This window comes from Ornithorhynchus anatinus, chromosome 4 (genome assembly GCF_004115215.2).
Source record: "Ornithorhynchus anatinus isolate Pmale09 chromosome 4, mOrnAna1.pri.v4, whole genome shotgun sequence".
Classification (NCBI taxonomy): Eukaryota; Metazoa; Chordata; class Mammalia; order Monotremata; family Ornithorhynchidae; genus Ornithorhynchus; species Ornithorhynchus anatinus.
Window position 1 is genome coordinate 95840620 of NC_041731.1, and position 15666 is coordinate 95856285.

At 47.5% G+C, this 15666-nt stretch overlaps 1 protein-coding gene across 1 annotated transcript in view; it reads left to right on the plus strand.

The window, feature by feature from the left end:
- Positions 1-8033, plus strand: part of GFI1 (growth factor independent 1 transcriptional repressor) — a 30858-nt gene extending 22825 nt beyond the window's left edge. Inside the window, exons 6-7 of the mRNA XM_029061932.1 lie at positions 1627-1792; positions 6671-8033. Coding sequence (XP_028917765.1) covers positions 1627-1792; positions 6671-6849 — 345 coding nt within the window. The 3' untranslated portion in view covers positions 6850-8033. The remainder of the gene's footprint in view (positions 1-1626; positions 1793-6670) is intronic.
- The last annotated feature ends 7633 nt before the right edge of the window (positions 8034-15666 follow it).

The following is a 15666-nucleotide window of genomic DNA, read 5'->3' on the forward strand; positions in this document are numbered from 1 at the left end:
GCGGGGAATACAGGTAATGAGGTTGTCCCATATGGGTCTCACAGTCTCAATCCTCATTTTACAGATGAGGGAACTGAGGCCCCGAGAAGTTAAGTGACTTGCCCAAAATCACGCAGCTGACAAGTGATGGAGCGGGGATTAGAACCCATGACCTCTGATTCCCACGCCCGGGCTCTTTCCACCGGGCCACACTGCAAGATATTCTGCTGTCAGTGTCTGTCCCACACGGGGCTCACTGTCTGTTAGGGAGGGAGAACAGATCTTTCGCAGATGAAAGCAAACGATGCATAAAGTGACTCGCCCAAAGACACGCCGGAGGCTCTGGGAACTAGCAGGGCACCCCATCTCTCCCTCAGGGGATGAAAGCATCCAGAGAGATTGTTTTCCAGGGCGACAGACTCACCTTGCACAGCAAACCCCCTATGGGGTTCAAGTCACTCTATTAGAGAAGCAGCGTGGCTCAGTGGAAAGAGCCCGGGCTTGGGAGTCAGAGGTCATGGGTTCTAATCCCCACTCCGCCGCTTGTCAGCTGTGTGACTTTGACCGACTTCTCTGGGCCTCAGTTCTGTAAAATGGGGATTGAGACTGTGAGCCCCATGTGGGACAGGGACTGCGTCCAACCCAATCTGCTTGTATCCACCCCAGCGCTTAGTACAGTGCCTGGCACATAGTTAAGCGCTTAACAGATACCATAATCATCATTATTGTTATTAGTAGTATTATTCCCCTGCAGTTCTCTCCTTGGGAAGACTGCTGTGGTTGGTTTTGGGGTTGGCACTGGTGAGTTCATTCAAGTGTTGAGTGGAGGGTCAAATAATATTACCCCTTTCCTGGGAGTCACTCTGAATTTCCGAAACCAGATGTAGTTAAGCAGTGTGTGTTTCACACACTTACACACACGGGCACACTCCCCTAGCACCACTCCTATACTCTACTGACTGTGTTATCTTTGAAACTAGAAAAACAAAAACCCCCCCAAAAACCCCCTTATCGGCCTATGAGCAATTCCCTCCTGGCCTCCTCTCTTCATCCAGAGCGTAGGATATTGAAGCCCTGGGGAGGAAGAACGTACAATTGAAAAAGTTTAAAGTACAGTCTTGCCCACTCCCCCCCGCCCCCTCCCTCCCCGGTAACTTTTAACAGACTGAGATTGGGCAAGGATGGAAAGTCTGAAAATTTGAAAATCTTTTGGGGCGGGAGGAGAGGAACGTGCCGGTGGGTGTCAAAGAGATAGGTGGGGGGTGGATTGCGGGGTGGCGAGAGTGTGACTCGAAGTGAAAAATGTTTATGTAGAAAGCGTGTGGAGAGGAAGAGGAAAAGGGCGGGGTGGGGGGGGGATGGAAAGAAGAGTGAGGGAGGTCGGGGCAAAGGAGAATGAGGTTGGGGGAGAGAGAATTTTCTGCTCAGCGGGGTTAGGGGCGGCATGAGGGCGAGAGAGAGGTTGGTCCATCATTTCGGTCTCTTAGGGAGCCGGGTCGTAGCAGGCGGGGAGGTTACGTGCCTCTGTGGGAATGAATGTCCGGCAGACCGGCTCTGGTTGAAGGGGTTGTGAGGCACTGATTGCCCCCCCCCCCTTCTTCCTCCTCCTCCTCTTCCTCCTTCCCTTCCTCCTCCTCACCCCTCCAGGAGCGCAGCTTCGACTGCAAGATCTGTGGCAAGAGCTTTAAGAGGTCGTCCACGCTGTCCACCCACCTGCTGATCCACTCGGACACCCGGCCGTACCCGTGTCAGTACTGTGGCAAGAGGTTCCACCAGAAGTCGGACATGAAGAAGCACACCTTTATCCACACAGGTAAACCTCCGGCCCGGAAGGGAGACCCTCAGCTCCCCCTGACTCCGCCTGGCCTGGGGATTCCCTCCTCTGACCCTCTCTTCCCTCCCCCGCACCCGCGCCTCCCCATCCTGCCAACACTCAGGGGTGGAAAAGGTCAGCGGGCCAGAGCTGCTATTTATGACTTGTCAGGGTAACCATCTCCAAGTCAAATTCTTGTGATTCAATTCATAATAATTAGAATAATACGGATAATAATAAAAATAGTAAATGTTAAGTGCTTACCGGGTACCAATCAATCATTCAATCAGTGGTGTTTATTGAGTGCTTATCGTGTGTGAGGCAATTACTCTCCCCTCCCTTCAGAGCCTTATCGAAGGCACATCTCCTCCAAGAGGCCTTCCCTGACTTCCCCTTTCCTCTTCTCCCACTCCCTTCTGCGTCGCCCTGACTTGCTCCCTTTATTCATTCCCCCCTCCCAGCCCCACAGCACTTACGTACAGATCTGTCATTTATCTGTTTACTATTAATGTCTGCCTCCCCCTCTGAGATCGTTGTGGGCAGGAGATGGGTCTGTTTATTGTTATATTGTACTCTCCCAAGCGCTTAGTACAGTGCTCTGAACACGGTAAGTGCTCAGTAAATACGAATGAGTGAATGAATTGAGCGCTTACTGTGTGCAGTGCCCCGGGAGACTACAATACAACAGAGTCAGTGGGCACTTTCCCTGCCCACAAGAAGTTCACAGTCTAGAGGGGGAAACAGGTGTGAGTATAAATTACGTCCTGAATTATGGATCTGGACGTAAGTCCTGTGGGGCTGAGGGTGAGGTGACTATCAGATGCCCAAAGGATACAGATCCAAGTACGTAGGTGAGGCAGAAAGAAGAGATAGTTGCGGAAAAGAGGGGAAGGCCTCTTGGAAGAGATGTGATTTTAATAAGGCTTTGAAGGTGGGGAGAATCTGCCCTATATGGAGGGCAGAGTTCCAGGTCAGAGTCTCAAGCCGGAGGTAGATTCAGGATAATCAGGTCAGACACAATCCCTGTCCCTCATGGGGCTCGCAGTCTGAGGAAGAGGGAGAACAGGTATTGAATCCCCATTTGCAGATGAGGAAACCGAGGCACAGAGAAGTTAAGTGACTCACCCAGACTCACACAGACGGTGACTGGCAGAGCCGGGATGAGAACCCAGGTCCTGTGATTCCCGGGCCTGTGCTCTTTCCACTAGACCACACTGCTTCGCAAAATTAGGAGCGCTTCATTAGGAAACAAGCCATTTTTCTCAGTCTGACTTTGCGGAGCGAGCGCTTGGTGTGGCCTCGATCTGTAATCGGGTCCTTGGAGCCGACAGGTCATTCCAGGTGAACATCTCTGCCTCTGGAGCCGGTATTTTACAACAGCCAGCAGACGCCGGCTCGCTCCAGCAGATGAAACAAAGCCAAAGACCCTCAAGCCCGAGTCTCACTGTAAATATTTGCTCAGAGATTGCCTGACTGTAATATGGCTCCCACTCCACTTTTCCAATCCAGAGGCTCCCAGTCAACAATGGACAGGAGAGAAGGTCTGGTCTTCTCAAATTTCACCAGTTAGAAGAGCACCGAGGATCTAGGAAAGCCATCCGCTGCAGGGAATTGGATTACGGAGGGAAATCCGTTTTCGCTATTTCCTGTTCAAGGGAAGCAGCGTGGCCTAGCGAATAGAGCACGGGCCCGGGAGTCCGAAGGACCTGGGTTCTAATTCCAGCTCCGCCACTTGTCGGCTGTTGTGACCTCGGGGCAAGTCTTTTCATTTCTCTGGGCCTCAGTTTCCTCATCTGAAAAATGGGGATTAAAACTGTAAGCCCCATGTGGGACAGGGACTGGGCCCAACCCGATTAACTTGTATGTTTCCCAGTGCCTAGTACAGTGCCTGGAACATAGTAAGCGCTTAACAAATACCATAAAAAAAAAGGAAGGTCCATTTGTTCGGGAACCTGCTGTCGAGAAGCTAGGTGTTGGTTAGGGCATTAAGCAAATATTTTGGAGAGTGAAATGGCATATTGGGTGTTTCAGTGTGGGTTGTGACCATTTCAGTCCTCACCGGTTCATATCAGTCAATTAATTCATATTATTTAATAATAATAATAATAATAATAATAATGGTATTCGTTAAGCGCTTGCTATGTGCCAAGCACTGTTCTAAGCACTGGGGTAGATACAAGGTAATCACATTGTCCCACGTGGGGCTCACACTTTCAACTCCCATTTTGCAGATGAGGTAACTGAGGCACAAAGAAGTTAAATGACTTGCCCAAGGTTACAGGGCAGACAAGTGGCGGAGCCGGGATTAGAACCCACGTCCTCCGATTCCTAAGCCCGGCCTCTTTTCACTAAGCCCGGCCTCTTTTCACTAAGCCCGGCCTCTTTTCACTAAGTCACGCTTGCTTCTGTGAGTGCTTTAATGAGTGCTTACCATGTGCGGGGCATTGTACTAAGTAAGCGCTTGGGAGAGTACAGTTGAGCTGCATTGGCAGACGGAATCCCTGCCCACAGTGAGCCTACATCACTTTGGTCTGACGTTATTGGCTTGGTTTCTTTAGAGAGAAGCGTGTCATAATGTGCACTAGTAGAAAGTTTCAAAATGTCCAGAACTAACTCCCACAAACAGGAGAATGGCCAGTTGGGTTGAATATGTTGGGAAATTATGCATTTGGTTGCTTATGAGCTGGCTCTTGGTGGAGGGAAGCAGCCCCACTTTTTCATTCTCTCATTTATTTAACACAGTGGAAATTTCCCCAATTTAAGAAAAATTCTGTGACCTGTTAGGGAAAAAGGAAGAAAAAAATCCAACTGTCTTAAAAAAAAATCCACGTTAAACAAAATTTCATGATCCAAACTTGAATTTTAAGTTCAGTATTGTAATTGTAACTCCGGACCAGCGTGGCCTAGAGGAAAGAACACAGGCCTGGAAGTCAGAGGACCTGGGTTCTGATCCTGACTCTGCCGCTTGATTGCTGTGTGTTACAACTTCTCTGTGCCCCAAGTGTTTACAGTGTTTCCTCATCTGTAAAATGGGGATCAAATCCTACTCCCTCTTCCCTACACTGTGAGCCCCATCCGAGACAGTAACTTTGTCCAACCGAGTGCTTCGAACACGGCTTGGCACATAGTCAGTGCTTAACAAATACTGTAATTAGTATTAATAGATTAACAAGCTCCAAATGGAGTTCTGGTTAATTTTCAGGGCATGAAAGAAGACTGAGCGACTGATACTGTGGAAACCGGGCATGGGCTCTGGTCAATCCGATCCCCCTTGGCCAGCTGAAATTTGGAAACTTTTCTGATGATGCCAAGAGAGTTCAGGATAAGCTAGTTTCCCTCCCTCAGTGCACTTGGTCTGTGACCAGCACTCTCTTCTAAAATAATCAGAACTGCCTGAGTAGGAGACAGATAGTTGGCCATCACAAAAGTCGGTGGGAAAAGAATCCAGCTTTGGACTGCCCTGTAGGGACTGGAAACACCTCTGGGGTGCCAGCAGACTTCCAATATTCACCTGTGCCTATAATTTCTTCCTCAGTGGATGAGGAATGTGAACGGCAGAAACATTCCCAACGTGTTCTCATTTGTCACACCCTTTTACATTGTGAGCTCGCTGTGGACAGGGAGAGTGTCTAACCAACTCTGTTATATTGTACTCTCTCCCAAGCGTTTAATATAGTGCTCTGCCAACAGTAAGCGCTCAGTAAGTACCATTGATCGTCACCAAGCAGCACTGAAGGGCCTCTGTGGAGAGCCACAGTTGTAATTATTATTGCTTGATTACATTCCCAGGTTCGGCAATTTAGTTACCTCAGTGAATGGGGTTTCTGGGCTGTTCTAAACGGTGAGCTCATTGTGGGCTGGGAGTTTCACAGTTTAGTGTTGTATTGTACTTTCCCAAGCGCCGAGTACAGTGCTCTGCACACAGTAAGCGCTTAATAAATATGATTGAATGAATGAAGTTCTGTTGTATTACCCTTAACGGTCTACTATGTCAGAGACAGGTTTTACTGCTCATAATTTTCTACGTTTTTACATTTGTGCATTCCTGAACCCTGGGCCACATTTTGTCTGCGGCACTAGAGGTCAAATGATCCATTGAGGGCAGGCAGTTTTTAAGAGGCACGCGGCTTCAAGCATATCCTGTCGTTAAGGGTTGGTGTTGAACGTTTTCTTTCTCAGTGGGAGATGATCTTCCCAGGATGGGCTTCTCACTCCCAGCAGAATGTACTAGGGGTGATGGCTTGAGTTGCAGAGTCCCCCGAAACTCAGAGGACACCCTGAGGGAGATGACCCACCGAAGCAGTGTGTCCTCGTGGCTAGAATATGGGCATGGAAGTCAGAAGGATCTGGGTTCTAATCTCGGCTCCATCATTTGTCTGCTGGGTGACCTTGAGCAAGTCACTTCATTTCTCCATGCCTCATTTACCTCATCTGTAAAACATGGGGATTAAGAGCATGAGCCCAGTGTGGGACAGGGACTGTGTCCAACCTGACCAACTTGTATCTACACCAGTGCCTGGAACAGTGCTTGTCACGTAGTAAGCTCTGAACCAGAACCATAATTATTATTACAACTTCTCTGTGCCTCAGTTACCTCATCTATAAAATGGAGATTCAGACTGTGAGCCCCTTAGGGGGCAGGGACTGTGTCCAACCCTATTAGCTTGTATCTACCCCAGTGCTTAGTACCATGCCTGACTCAGAGTAAGCACCTAACATATACAATTAAAGAAAAAAGAACAAAAAAAGACCACCCTTGCTTCTCCTAGTTAGCGAAGTCAGCCAGGGCCAAACTTGTGCTTGATGGCCGACCCGAAGGTGCCGATTTGTCTAATGGCCTCCTTTCTCTCACCCCTCCACCCCTCATGCCCTTTGCAGGTGAAAAACCCCACAAGTGCCAGGTTTGTGGAAAAGCATTCAGCCAGAGCTCCAACCTCATCACCCACAGCCGCAAGCACACGGGCTTCAAGCCTTTCGGCTGTGACCTTTGCGGAAAGGGCTTCCAGCGCAAGGTGGATCTGAGGAGGCATAGGGAGACGCAACACGGATTGAAGTGAAATGCCACCACTCTTTGGAAAGCACCAACAACACTATTCTCTCCTTCTCTCTCCCCCTCTTGATCTGTCATTCTCTTCTCTCTCTCTTTCTCTCTCTTTCTCTGTCCTTCCCTCCCTTCCCCTTCCGCTCTCCCCTCTCCTCCCTCCATCTCCTTCTTCCCCCGCCAGCCCATTTCACTCGCCATTGCTTCTCTGGACGATCGGAACTCTTTAGCACTATCGTTACCTCCTCTGGACTGCCCGGAAGGAACGGCAGCAAGTCTTTTCAAGCTCGGCCTGCAGTTCGAACCGAAGGGCTCGATGCGTTTTGGAAACACTGGATCAGTCTAAACTCCCGAAACCACAGATTCAAGCGGGGTCAGGTGCAGCCCTGCCCATCCCTCTCTGTCCCCCCGTCCCTTAAAAAAACTCCGTAGGTTGGAGGGAGAGGAAGATGCAGGTGCGCGAGGTGTTGTAACATTTACTGAGGAAGTGCGAATTAAAGTACCGTCCATTTTGCCTTTGTGGAGTTTCCAGTGTTGGCACGATTTTCCTTCGGGGTCACGGTGGAGAGCCAACCCTCAGTGCGTTTGCTGTGTGATTTTGGACGTTGACCTCGACAAGGCATTGCTTCTTTGACAAACTCCAGGATGCACCTCGAGAGCTGGTTCCGGGTCAGGGAGGGAGAGAGGTTCGTCGGAAGGGAGGACGAGAGTTTCTCTGTTGGAAGAGGGGGAGATCTGCGAAGAAGTTCTCAGGGAGAGTCCAAACCAGAGCAAAACCTAAACCCTAGAAATGTCCATCAGTGGCTGCACGGCCCCCAGCCTCCCCGCCCCCCCCAGGATGCGGAGAGCTGAAGAAGAGATGCCCGGGAGGTGGATGAACCATCCATTTTGGCACTATCGATTTTGTCACGAGTAACTGGAAAGTAGCTAAAAGGTTACTTATAAGACTTGTTTGTACATTTTGGTTTTTTAAAAAATTTTTATTCTTAAGCTGTTCTTTGACCTCTAGGTTGGCAGGAATGTGTCATCGATCTATTCTGCCTTAAACACTCTTGCACCGACCTTAGAGAGAAAATGTGGTGTTTTTATTTGGACAACGTTTGTAAAATGCCTTTATTTAGACTTTATGGAGTGTATTATGTTTATTGATACATATTTATTAGAGTCATGTTCTAAGTTAATAAAGTATTGAGTATCTTAGAGATTGTGTTTTCTTTAGGGATGGCGTTTGGGTCGAATGAAGGAACTGACAGACACCGAAGCAATTCGGATTGGTCTAAGGGGAAAACAAACTGCAAAGTCCATATAGGGATTGAGAAACTAAGGAAAGCCAAGGTGCTCACCTACTTATTACACTTTCTTAGATTGAGAATATGCTACATGCTTCAAAAATATTTTTTCTTTTACTATACTATCATTTGGGCTTTAATATCAGTACTGTGATAATGAAAAGAAGTAAGGAAGTATTGGATTCTCCTACTTTCTGTATTAATTAGAGGGATATTTTCAGTCCTATTTACTTCCACCACAGAGGACACAAATCTGAGATCTCTCGCCACCATCAGTGGCCTGGAGAATAATATTCGGGGAATTGGTTAAGCACTTACTGTGTGCCAAGCACTGTATCAAGCACTGGGGTAGATACAAGATAAGCAGATTGGACACAGTCCCTGTCCCCCATGGGGCTCACAGTCTAAGGAATCGTGACCGCCAAAGCGTGAACTGCCTTAAGAAAGGATGAAAGGGTCGGATGGGCTTTAAAATGGTTGATCGTGCTGACTAACCATATATGTTTCTCCTTTAAAGCACCTTGTCTTTTACTTTAATTGCATTCTCCTGGCAGTGGTGACCTTGATGAGGTGGAAGGTGGTGGGCAGAGGGGCTTGGCTCTGGTGGGGATCCTGTAAAAGGAACGTTATTCTATGGGGAGTTTGCCACAGAACCACTGCCCTGGGGAAGATCCATGGGGCCGATTCCCAATAACTAATTTTAGCTTTCCCCAAACGACGCAGAAAGTTCTGCTGTCCCTTCTCTCCTCCTCCCGGCCAAATTTGCGCTACCTGGGGACCAGAAAATAAGAAGTTCATTGCTATGATTGTCCCTATCGGGGGAACCCTGGTGGTCAAGGCTTCCCAGAGCCACTCTCCAGAGAGGAGGAGTCCACAGCTCTCCTAGGCTGTTTCCGTGTTTCAGCTCTGATTCGGCTCTTTCCGTGCTTCTGGTCTGATCGGCTGTTTCGGCCTTTCAGCTTCGATAGGCTGTTTGTTTCAGTGTGTCAATTTTCATAGGCTTTTTGTTTCAGAGTTTCAACTTCGATAGGCTGTTTGTTTCAGCGTTTCAGCTTTGATGGGCTCTTTCAGTATTTCAGCTTTGATAGGCTGCTTCAGTATTTCCACTTTGATAGACTGGTGTTTCAGCATTCTCACATTCACTAAATTGTTCCTTTTGTCTTCCACAGTGAAGTGGATGGGGTAATTTGGGGGTATTTATCGATCAGTGGTATTTATGGAGTGCTTTCTGTGTGCAGAGCACTGTCCTAAATGCTTGGGAGAGTCCAATGTAACAGAACTGATATGCTTCCTCCCCCCGATGAGCTTCCAGTCTAGATGATTTACGTGAAATAATCCATCTAGACAGAGGCGTGCTCTAGTGAACAGGGAACTTCCTAGAACAATGAGTGGGAAGGACACATTGCTTGCCCTCATCCGTCTTTGTCACACTAATATATAAGTAATGAGAAGCATCATGGCAGAGTGGATCGAGCAGGGCCCTGGGAGTCAGAAGGTCAAGGTCCTGGCTCCGCCGCTTGTCTGCTGCGTGACCTTGGCCAAGTCATTTCACTTCCCTGGGCCTCATCTGAAAAGCGGGGATTGTCGCTGTGAGCTCCAGGTGGGACAGAGATTGTATCCAACCTGATTTGCTCACATCCACCCCAGTGCTTAGTACAATGCCTGGCACGTAGTAAGCCCTTAATAAATGCCACAATTATTATTATTAAGACAATTCTGTTTTGCTGACAATAGCGTTTATTAAGCCCTTCATGTTAAACACTGGATTTGTGAGAGTAAATACAGTCCCTGCCCTACGTGGAGCTCATAATCTATTTTACCTCCATTTTACAGGTGAGGAAGCAGACGTAGAGAGGTTGAATGACTTGCCCTTGGTCACGCAGAAGGCTAGTGGCAGAGTTGGGACTCGCACCCGGCTCTCCACACTCAGTCCCATGCTCTTTCCACTAGTTCGCACTTCAGAGGCCCCGTGCATTCCGCCCAAGTACCAGGGCACGGCCAGATACAGAGAGCAGTCGCGTTAGGCGGTAGGCAGAACCGATGGAAGTATATATGGCCCCCTTGTAAAATATTCCCTTGGCCAATTCAGATAGCAGAGCTCTTGGTGGTTTGTTTTTTTTTCCACCTTCCCTACCTGCTCAACGAATGAAGAGTTGTGGTTTCAATTTCACGGCAGCAATTCACTGAAGAAAATACAGCAACCTCACTAGTCTAGAATCAAAACAGAGTACTGAGCCCGCAGCCGTGTGAAATTTGAAGATTGAAAATATCTTTCTTAATGTCATTACTCGCCTCGATTAAAAATGCATCATGAATATTCCATGACGCATTATTCATGAAGCAGCTTCTATACCTTTTGTCTGCTGGAGTAACAGTAGAAAGGGTAAGAGGAGACATGAGAGCGCACCTTTGTTTCTTTCTCTAAATTTTTAATAACCCCTCCAGCTAGCCAGTTGGTGAAGCTCTGCTCCTGCATAAAAGTGGAAAGGCAGAGCTATCTCAGGGAAGACTAACCCTTTCAGGAGCTAATTTCAGTTTGTGTTCATCCACACCGGTGATGATTAAATTACCTATCGAGTGTTCCGGCTGCTCAGGATGCAGGTCCTGAAACCAAGGCGAATTTCATCCGATTGATTTGAGATCCCCCAGAAGCATTTGAGTAAGAAAATGCTCCTTAGGAGATCAAAAATATTTGTTTTTAGCAAAATAGTCCTCCTCAGGCCAACGATTAGAATCCATTCATTCGATCGTGTTTATGGAGCGCTTACTGTGTGCAGAGCACTGTACTAAGCGCTTGGAAAGTACAATTCAGCAATAAAGAGAGACAATCCCTGCCCACAGTGGGCATTAGAATTGTTAGTTGTCCTCAAAAACTTGGGTTGTAACAGACTGAAAGCCCATCAAAGGGCAGGGACTGTATCTGTTACCGATTTGTACATTCCAAGCGCTTAGTACAGTGCTGTGCACATAGTAAGCGCTCAATAAATACTATCGAATGAATGAAAAACATCTTTAGCAGGTTAGTTGAAATAATGAAATGAGTCTGCCGAACAAATTAAATCAATTCCTTGATTTTTCACTTGGCAGGACTTAATAGCATGCATTTGTTTAGTGGTAACAGCATACTAGTCTACATCAGTCAGTCAATCAATGGTATTTATCGAGCGCCAACCGTATGCAGAGCACTGTGCCGAGGTCGTGGGAGAGTACCATGAGACAAGCAGCTAGGCCTAGTGGAAAGAGCACGGGCCTGGGAGTCAGTAAGACCTGGGTTCTAATCCTGGCTCTCCACTTGTCTGCTGACTTGGACAAAGTCACATCTCCAGCGCTTAGAACAGTGCTCGGCACATAGTAAGCGCTTAACAAATACCAACATCATTATTCTCTGTGCCTCAGTTCCCTCATCTGTAAAATGGGGGTTAAGACTGTGAGCCTCATGTGGGACAGGGATTGTGTCCAACCTGATTATCTTGTATCTACCCCAGCGCTCAGTACAGTGCCTGTGGACCGTAAGCCGGCCAAGTCAATTGAGTCAACAGTCCCTTTTAGACTGTAAGCCCTGCGTGGGCAGGGATTTCCTCTATTGCTGAATTGTACTTTCCAACCGCTTAGTACAGTGCTCTGCACCCAGTAGATGCTCAATAAATACGATTGAATGAATGAATGAATGCCTGGCACATAGTAAGCGCTAAACAAATGCCATCATTATGAACAATATAGCAGAGTCGGTAGAATCACTGCTTACGTTACTTTAAAATAGATTCATTGCTTTCTTCCGAAAGGACACCAAGTAGTTTTCAAAACTGCGCAGGATATGGCCAAAGCTTTATGGCTCACTGTATTAGTATTGTTAACGATAATGATAATAACTGTGGCATTTGTTAAGCACTTACTATGTGCCAGGCACTGTTCTAAGCACTGGGGTAGATACAAGAAGCAGCGTGGCTCAGTGGAAAGAGCACGGGCTCTGGAGTCAGAGGTCATGGGTTCGAATCCCCCCTCTGCCACTTGTCGGCTGTGTGACTGTGGGCGAATCACTTCACTTCTCTGTGCCTCAGTTCCCTCATCTGTAAAACGGGGATGAAGACTGTGAGCCCCACGTGGGACAAGCTGATTCCCCTGTGTCTACCCCAGCGCTTAGAACGGTGCTCTGCACATAGTAAGCGCTTAACAAATACCAACGTTATTATACAAGATAATCGGGTTGGACCCGGTCCCTGTCCCACCTAGTGCTCACCGTCTTAATCCCCATTCTGCAGGAGCTGAGGCCCAGAGAAGTGAAATGACTTCCCCAAGGTCACCCAGTGGACAAGCGGCAGAGCCGGGATTAGAACCCACGTCCTCCTGACTTCTAAGCCCTTGTTGTCTTCGCTCGTGTCCCGTCCCCGATGCCACATTTGGGGTGGTTGTGTTATCTCAGGATCGATGAGGAGGGTCTACCCACTCCCCGCCACAGAGACGCAGTCGACTTGGCCAGTTTCCAAAGAGCAGGTTTTGTCGGCTCCCCGGGTGCTTGGGATCACCCTGGGCCTACCCCTGCTTTGAGCCACCCTTAGTAGTAGTAATAGTATTGACTAAGCGCTGACTTTGCGCAGAGCACCGTTCTAAGCACTGGGACCCTTACAAATGCAGTGTGGCTCAGTGGAAAGAGCCCAGGCTTGGGAGTCAGAGGTCGTGGGTTCTAATCCCGGCTCCTCCACTTATCAGCTGCGTGACTGTGGGCAAGTCACTTCACTTCTCTGTGCCTCGGTGACCTCATCTGTAAAATGGGGATTAAGACTGTCAACCCCACGTGGGACAACGTGATTACTTTGCATCTATCCTAGCGCATAGCACAGTGCTTGGCACATAGTGTGCGCTTAACAAACACTATTATTATAATAATGATAAATATTAATGACAATGATGATTATTAATGATAATTATGGTATTGTTAAGCGCTTACTATGTATCAAGCTCTGTTCTAGGCACTGGGGTAGATGCAAGATAATCAAGTTGGACACAGTCCCTGTCCCACATGGGGCTCACAATCTCAATCCCCCTTTTACAGATAAGGTAACTGAGGCACAGAGAAGTAAAGTGACTTGCCCAAGGTCACACAGCCGACAAGTGGCAGAGCTGGGATTAGAACCCATGACCTTCTGACTCCCAGGCCAATGCTCTATCCCCAACGCCACACTGCTTCTCTTATTTATTTATATTATTGCCCATCTCCCCCTCTAGACTTTAAGTGCATTGTGGGCAGGGAACGTGTCTGTATCTTGTTATATTGGACTCTCCCAAGCGCTTAGTACAGTGCTCTGCACACAGTAAGTGCTCATTAAATACGATTGACTGACTCAACCAGCCCAGCTATGCACATCACAAGGGAAGGGCAGGGATGCAGAGGGTTATGGCTCATTCATTCAATCGTATTGATTAAGCACTTACTGCGTGCAGAGCACTGTACTGAGCACTGGGGAGAGTACACTGTAACAGGGTTGGTAGACACACTCCCTGCCGCAATGCCTGCACTGGTGCCCGCAGCAACAGCAACAACAGCCGGAGTGATCGTCATGTAAGGAAGCAGTGGATAGAGCCCGGGCCTGGGAGTCAGATGGTCATGGGTTCTAATCCCAGCTCTGCCACTTGTCTGCTGGGTGACTTTGGGCAAGTCATTTTACTTTCCTGTGCCTCAGTTACCTCATCTGTAAAATGGGGATTGAGACTGCGAGCCCCGTGTGGGACAGGGACTGCGTCCCACCCGATCTGCTTGTATCTACCCCAGCGCTTAGTACCGTGCCTCGCACATAATAAGCGCTTAACAAATGCCATTATTATTAGCTCTGCCACTTGTCTGCTGTGGGACTGTTGGGCAAGTCATTTCACTCTCAGTCCCTCAGTTACCTCATCTGTAAAATGGGGATTAAGACTGTAAGCCCCATGTGGGACAGGGACTGTGTCCAATCTGATTAGGTTTTATCTACCCCAGCGCCTAAGTACAGTTCCGGCGCATAGTAAGCACTTAGCAAATACCATAAAAAAAGAAGACTCGCATTTAGATGTTCTGCCTACCTGCCTAGCATCCAAAAAATAATAATGATGATATTAATAATAATGGTGATATGTGTTAAGGACTACACTCTCCTAAGCACGGGGGTAGCTATAAAATAATCAGATCAGGCAGAGTTACTATCCCACCTGCAGCCCACAGTCTAATAATAATAATAATAATGATAATAATGATTGTGGTATTTGTTAAGCTTACCCTAGGTCCCAGGTACTGTACTGAGCACTTGGGTGGAATCAAGCAAATCAGTTTCGACACAGTCCGTGTCCCACTTGGGGCTCCCGGTTTCATTCCCCATTTTACAGATGAGGTAACTGAAGCACAGAAAAGTGACTTGCTCAGGGCCCCACAGCAGACAGTGGAGGAGGCTGGATTAGAACCCAGGGCCTTCTAACTCCCAGGTCCGTGCTCTATCAGTCTAGCACTTAGCACAGTGCTCTGCCCATAGTAAGTGCTCAATAACGTTGATGATGATGATGATGACGACGACGATGGCCAACTTTCTGGTTATGAATAATTGGAACCATTGAGGATAATGTGACGCCGGGCAAATGGCGGGAACGTTCTGCAGCCGTCCTTAGACAGTGCCATTTTGTTTTCCTGGTTTCTAGGAAGGAGCCTGATTTTGTGAGGCTCTTTTGATCTGTGCTGGTATAAATGTGGACGAGAAGCAGAAAGAGGAAGGTCGTTTTGAGCACTTCTTCATTGAGGATGTTTTATTTTTGGTAAATTTGATCTTAGGAAGCATAGTTTCAATTCTGCTTTTGAAAAATGGATTGAAAACACTCCTCCCCTGTTATATTTTCAACTTTTGAGTTACTCTTTTTGAGAACTGGAAATAACTTTATCAGTCATTCCTTTACCATGATTTTTTCACAACTGTATTTCCTTTTCTTTGATATGCAGCTCAAATTTCCCCTTCAGAATGTAATCACATAGAATCCAGCCTAGGGACACTTTCCTAAGGCGTAGCTGGGCTTCCACTAAATTGTAAGATTTCTGAGGTTGGAAAAGTTTGTCCTTTTTAATATCGTTTCTCATCGAATTGCCATCAGTCTTTTGTTGTTCGTGAGAGTTCCTTATTCATTGTTATTATTATTTAACGGTACTTGTTACGCACTCAGTGCCAAGCACTGCCTTAAGCACTGGGGTAGATACAAGATAATCAGTCTGGATTCAGTCCCGTGGTGGGGCTCAAATTGTTTGTAGTGTTTAGGCACCGTTGAGATCTATCAAGCAGTCAATCGATAGCATTTATTGAGTGCTTTACTCTGTGCCAAGCACTGTACTAAATGCTTGGGAGAGTGCAATATAACAGAACTGTTCTCTGCCCACGACAAGCTTACAGTCTAGAGGGGGAGACAGATGGTACTATAAATAGATAAATTATGTATATGCACATAAGTGCCATGGGGTTGGGGGAGGGGTGTATTAAAGATGCAAATCTAAGTGCAAAGAGTGATGCAGGAGCAGCGTGGCTCAGTGGAAAGAGTCC